Raw genomic sequence first — 5000 nt, 5'->3', positions numbered from 1 at the left:
GGAGGAACAACTGCAGGTAAGCTGTGTGTGTGTGTGTGTGGCAGTGTGGCAGTGTGGCATGTCTGTGGTTAGAGAAAGGCCATTGTGAGGGAGCCAAATCAAATGTGATTTATGAGCAGGTTGGGCTGCAGCGTTTGGCTGCTCCTCCTGTCACACCTATTGCTCTGGTCTCTGATCCCAAATGCATCATGGGACACTGTTCATCAAGTCTGGACTTTCTAAGATCTAACATTCTAAGATATCATCTCTACATCCCATCATCTCTCTCTTTCTGTTTATTAACCTGTCTTCCTTCATGTGTACTATCCTGTACTCCTATTTCCTAACCTATTTACCTTTCTGCCTCTCTCTCTCTCTCTCTCTCTCTCTCTCTCTCTCTCTCTCTCTCTCTCTCCCCACCCCCCTCTTTGCTAGTCTCTGGGAGAGAGGTGGGCAGGTGTGTGTAGGTGGTGTGAGGATCGTTGGCAGCAGCTTCAGGACATCCTTCAGATGTGGCAACAGCTCCTTAACGACCAGGTGAGCAGCGTCTGCATCCAGCACCCTTGAAGCTGTCATGATGATGACGTTTGGCAGATTTGGATATATACATTTCACTCTGTTTGGCGTTGACTCATTTACAGAAAGTGTGTGTGTGTGTATACAGAGTGCCTTTTCTAGTTGGTTGTCAGAGAGGGAGTTGGCCCTGGAAGATGTTCAGACCAGCGACTTCAAAGATCCTGGAGAGGTCAACGCCAACCTGCGCATATTAGCTGTAAGTAGGCTGCTTGGAGATACACAATTCTATAGAGCCCTCCAAGCACTTTCATCCGGCCCGCCGAGCATTTCATTTAGTTATCAGGCTGCTCGCTATTTTTTTCCTGCGATAGAGACGACGTTGGTTAGCTTTACTGCGAACTGCTTTTCACTCTCCTTAGATAACGTTTACAATGTCAATGTCAAAACATCATGTTAAATAGAGATAACATCGTGTTAAACTAAGTTAACTCTTAGTTATTTCCTTTGCAGCAGATCTAACGTGAACATTATGCTATCCATTTAATTGGGAATGCGACTGTCTTAAAGCGACAGTGCACAATGTATACATTTGTTAAACAGCATAAAATTAGCAGTATTTTTAAGCAATTAATATTGTAAAACAAATACTTTTCATAGTAAATTATAGGCTATAAAAAATGTATTTTTTTATGCGTGTGTCGTGGGGGGGGGGGGGGTTGTTGTGCGGCCCGCCAGCCAATTTTCAAAACCCAATGTGGCCCTTGAGCCAAAAAGTTTGCCTACCCCTGCTATAGAGGAACTGCACAAAAATGCAACACACACACAATGAGACATATTTTACATGAAGTTATATTTGCACAAAAATGTAATGTTCATACTGATTTCTTTCACCATCTACTTTACAAAGAATAGACAGATTGACACATGGTCAGACTCATGGTGCTCTCTTCCTGGTGACCTCAACATGACCCCTGTGACCTTTGACCCTTGCCCTTTCAGACCCTGAAGGAGGACGTGGCTCTGCAGCGTCCGGTTCTGGACCGGCTGATGGGGGATCGTCAAGACCTGGTCCAGCTGCTGCAGACCTCCACCGCACAGGTCCAGATCGAGGCGGATTCAGAAGAGCTCACCCAGAGGTGGGACAACCTGCTGCAAAGACTGGAGGACTGCTCTGAGCAGGTGGGTATCACACACACACACACACACACACACACACACACACACACACACACACACACACACACACTGTTTTAAAGAATTCCCAGAAAACGTGACCATACAATTAAACTTAGAACACAAACACACATGCATATAAACACACAATCTCTCTCACGCACACATACTGTTTTGAAGGATTCCCAGAAAACATGACTCAATTCTTGACGTGGTATCGGTATCGAAACAATAATTTTGGTATTGTGACAACTGCACTAGTCTAATTTCTTGGAGTATGCGCAAACAATACTTTGGGTTTTCGCACCGGCGGCAATGAATCAACATAATCAGGAGAGACAGCACATCATGGGGAAGTGTTGTTTTAATTGTCATTATGGATTTGATCTGTTTTTTTACAACCGCATAATGGGTGCGATGTAGGTGTTAATTTTCATGTAAGTGGTCTTAAAAAGGTCTTAAAAAAGTCTTAAATTTGGGGTGGTCAAACCTAGGGAAACCCTGTCCTGGCTTTGCAAACGAAAGGCAGTGCCTGCAGAAGAGATTGATGAACCAAAGAAACTCGGTTCAGAATGAAACTGAAATGACCTCAGGGTCACTTTAATTCATAGTATGAGTTGACAGTAAATATCAGAACCAAAGTTACAATAAGTCAGTCTCTCTTACTCTTTCACTATGTGTTTACACACACACACACACACACACACACACACACACACACACACACACACACACACACACACACACACACAGTCTTGGTGGGGGTGTGACCTTGAGAAAGCTCTCCTGTAAAGGTCTTCTAAAGTTAGTTCCAGCCCCAGTGTGCTGATTTGGATCCTGGGTAAGCTGACTCAGTGAAGCGGTTTAGAGTTTATGACTGGCATGTCACCACTGCTGAAGTTTATGGCTAAGTCACCACGGGTCTGAACCCGGGACAGGAACCGCTGAGAAGACCAGGACAACAGTGATATTGTCATGTTAGGTTGTAAACAGTAAGGGTTTGCCTTTAGGGACCGTGGAGTCCAACCCTTCTTTATTTTCTGAAAAAAAAAAAAAAAACACTCACACACACAAATACATATACACACATGTCTCATGCCTCAAACCTTTACTTGTATGTACATTTGTCATGCATTTAAGCACCATGGTGACAGCTGTGTCTGTTTTAGCATTGTTGTGTGAAAATTGTGTGTGTGTGTGTGTGTGTGTGTGTGTGTGTGTGTGTGTGTGTGTGTGTGTGTGTGTGTGTGTGTGTGTGTGTGTGTGTGTGTGTGTGTGTGTGTGTGTGTGTGTGTGTGTGTGTGTGTGTGAGGGGGATGCTCAGTTTGGGGTCAGACTCATTTGCCTGCTGTCTCTTGCCAAGGTAACCGAGGCAGTCACTGTCCACGGGATGGCTCCGAAGCAGAAGAGCGTCGTCATGGAGGCGGTGACACTGCTAACGAGTCGATCAGAACAGGAAGTGAGCGATGACCCTGGCCCCGCCAAGAGACAGCATCTGGAGACCGACACAGAAATGACACAACTGTAAGACATGAGTTCACCCTCGTGCAAGCACACACACACACACACACACACACACGCACACATACACACACACACGCACAGATACACACGCCCTTGGGTGACTCATTGAATAGCTCTAAGTATTTTGTCATGGGACTTCCTATTGTGATGCAAGATGTGTGTGTACACACACACACACACAATCACAATCACACACACACAATCACTCCTAGACATGTATATGTCCACACAAGCTACCAGGTTTCATGTTTGTAGTGTTTAATTAAGTCTTGTAGCAGATAAGCATGTTTGCTTGGAAATCCATAAACCTTATGAGCATCCACACATACACTCACTTTTTTGTGTGCGTGTGTGTGCGTGTGTGTGTGTGCGTGTGTGTGTGTGTGTGTGGGTGGTCAGGTCGGAGTTGCTGACCCAGGTCAGAGACTGGCGGCAGGCTGCTGAGGCTCTCCAGACAGCAGACCCTGCAAACCTCAAGGACCAGCTGCAGGTGAGGAAACTTCACTTCCCAGCATGCCTCAGTTGCAGCTGTCTGCCATAAAGCCTAATGCTGCGTTCTTTTTGTCTCTTAAGCGACTTGAAGCTCATCAGTGACGCCATGTCATTGTTAAAAATATGAGCTGCATGCGTTCTATTTGTCAACAAGACACCTTACCGTTTGTTAGCAATTGGCTATTGTTAGCAGTTGCTACTAGTCAGATTGTAACGAAGCAGACGTCATAGCAACATAACGACAGATAGAGGTTGGACACTATTGTTGATACTGCTGATTTAATGTGACACAAATCCAGCAGAACTGCTAATAAACAGATCATATACGGCTCGCATTTACTCTTAATAGGTGCAGTCATCTTGGAAATTCAAACTCGTAGTAGTCTGGGTTCGACCGAGCTGATGAGTTGCGATAGAACTTCAGAGGGCGTTTCACTGGGTGTTTCTTTTGCATCTTTAAACTTTGAACTGGTGAAAACAGCTCGGTGGACGACTTGAACGGACAAAAAGAATGCGCCATTATGTTGTGTGTGTGTTGTTGTAGTCTCTGGACGCAAGGCTGACGGAGCTCCAGGGGGAGGCTGCGGAGGCGGAGAATAGAGTGGCTCAGCTAGAGCAAGGTAGGAACCGCTGCACACACCCAGTCAAAACAGGAAGTTGAATAGAAGTACTTCCTGTCTTTAGTCGACCCTTGCATAGATGTGTGCTTAGATGCACACATATCTTGTCAATCTAACCACATTTTTCTCGTTAAACACTGATTGCTCTCTCGCTCTCTCTCTCTCTCTCTTAATCAAACTCGCACTCATACACACACACACACACACACACACACACACACATCTGACACAAAGATCCTTAAAGCATGTTCATAAATCTTTCTTATGTATGTATGTATGATTAAATACTTCTCTATTCCTCCCTGGGTTCTCTCTTCCAGAGGGTGTATCGGTGCAGGACCTGCAGACGTGTTTGGGTTCCACGCGGTCCGAGCAGCAGAACTGCGCAGCTCTGCTGTCCGCCCTACGTGAGCGGGTTCTACGGTCCAAACGAATCCGAGGGCTCTTGTCAGAGCTGCAGGTTCTAAACCAGGAGCTGGTGGAACCGGAGGAGTGGCTTAGGTCAACTAGCGCCAGTAGTTCTGACGAGAGTGACCTCAAAAGCCTTAAGGTCGCCTGTGAGGTCAGTCCAAAGCTTCTGTGTGTGTGTGTCTGTATGGTGGTGATAGTGACGGGTTGGGTACAGTCAATAATGTGAGTTACAATGTCTTTGAGTTATACATTGTGATTGTATCTTTGTGTGTGTGTGTGTGTGTG

The 5000-nt window shown here is 45.6% G+C and overlaps 1 protein-coding gene across 7 annotated transcripts in view; it reads left to right on the top strand.

Annotated features, from left to right (window-relative positions):
• The window catches only part of utrn (utrophin), a 170893-nt gene that overhangs the window by 51238 nt on the left and 114655 nt on the right, over positions 1-5000 (top strand). For all 7 annotated transcript variants that reach the window (XM_076272512.1, XM_076272509.1, XM_076272508.1 and 4 more), the window contains 8 exons: positions 1-16; positions 415-516; positions 644-751; positions 1495-1674; positions 3032-3192; positions 3592-3682; positions 4229-4304; positions 4625-4866. The exon at positions 1-16 is cut by the window's left edge and continues 104 nt beyond it. In XM_076272512.1, coding sequence (XP_076128627.1) covers positions 1-16; positions 415-516; positions 644-751; positions 1495-1674; positions 3032-3192; positions 3592-3682; positions 4229-4304; positions 4625-4866 — 976 coding nt within the window. The remainder of the gene's footprint in view (positions 17-414; positions 517-643; positions 752-1494; positions 1675-3031; positions 3193-3591; positions 3683-4228; positions 4305-4624; positions 4867-5000) is intronic.

Source organism: Alosa pseudoharengus, unplaced genomic scaffold, assembly GCF_046254945.1.
Source record: "Alosa pseudoharengus isolate Yale_2024_CS ecotype anadromous, Long Island Sound unplaced genomic scaffold, YU_APseudo_1.1 YU_APseudo_1.1_scf_7, whole genome shotgun sequence".
NCBI classification, from domain to species: domain Eukaryota; kingdom Metazoa; phylum Chordata; class Actinopteri; order Clupeiformes; family Clupeidae; genus Alosa; species Alosa pseudoharengus.
The sequence above is the reverse complement of the archived record's forward strand: the minus strand, read 5'-3'. Positions and strand labels throughout refer to the sequence as shown.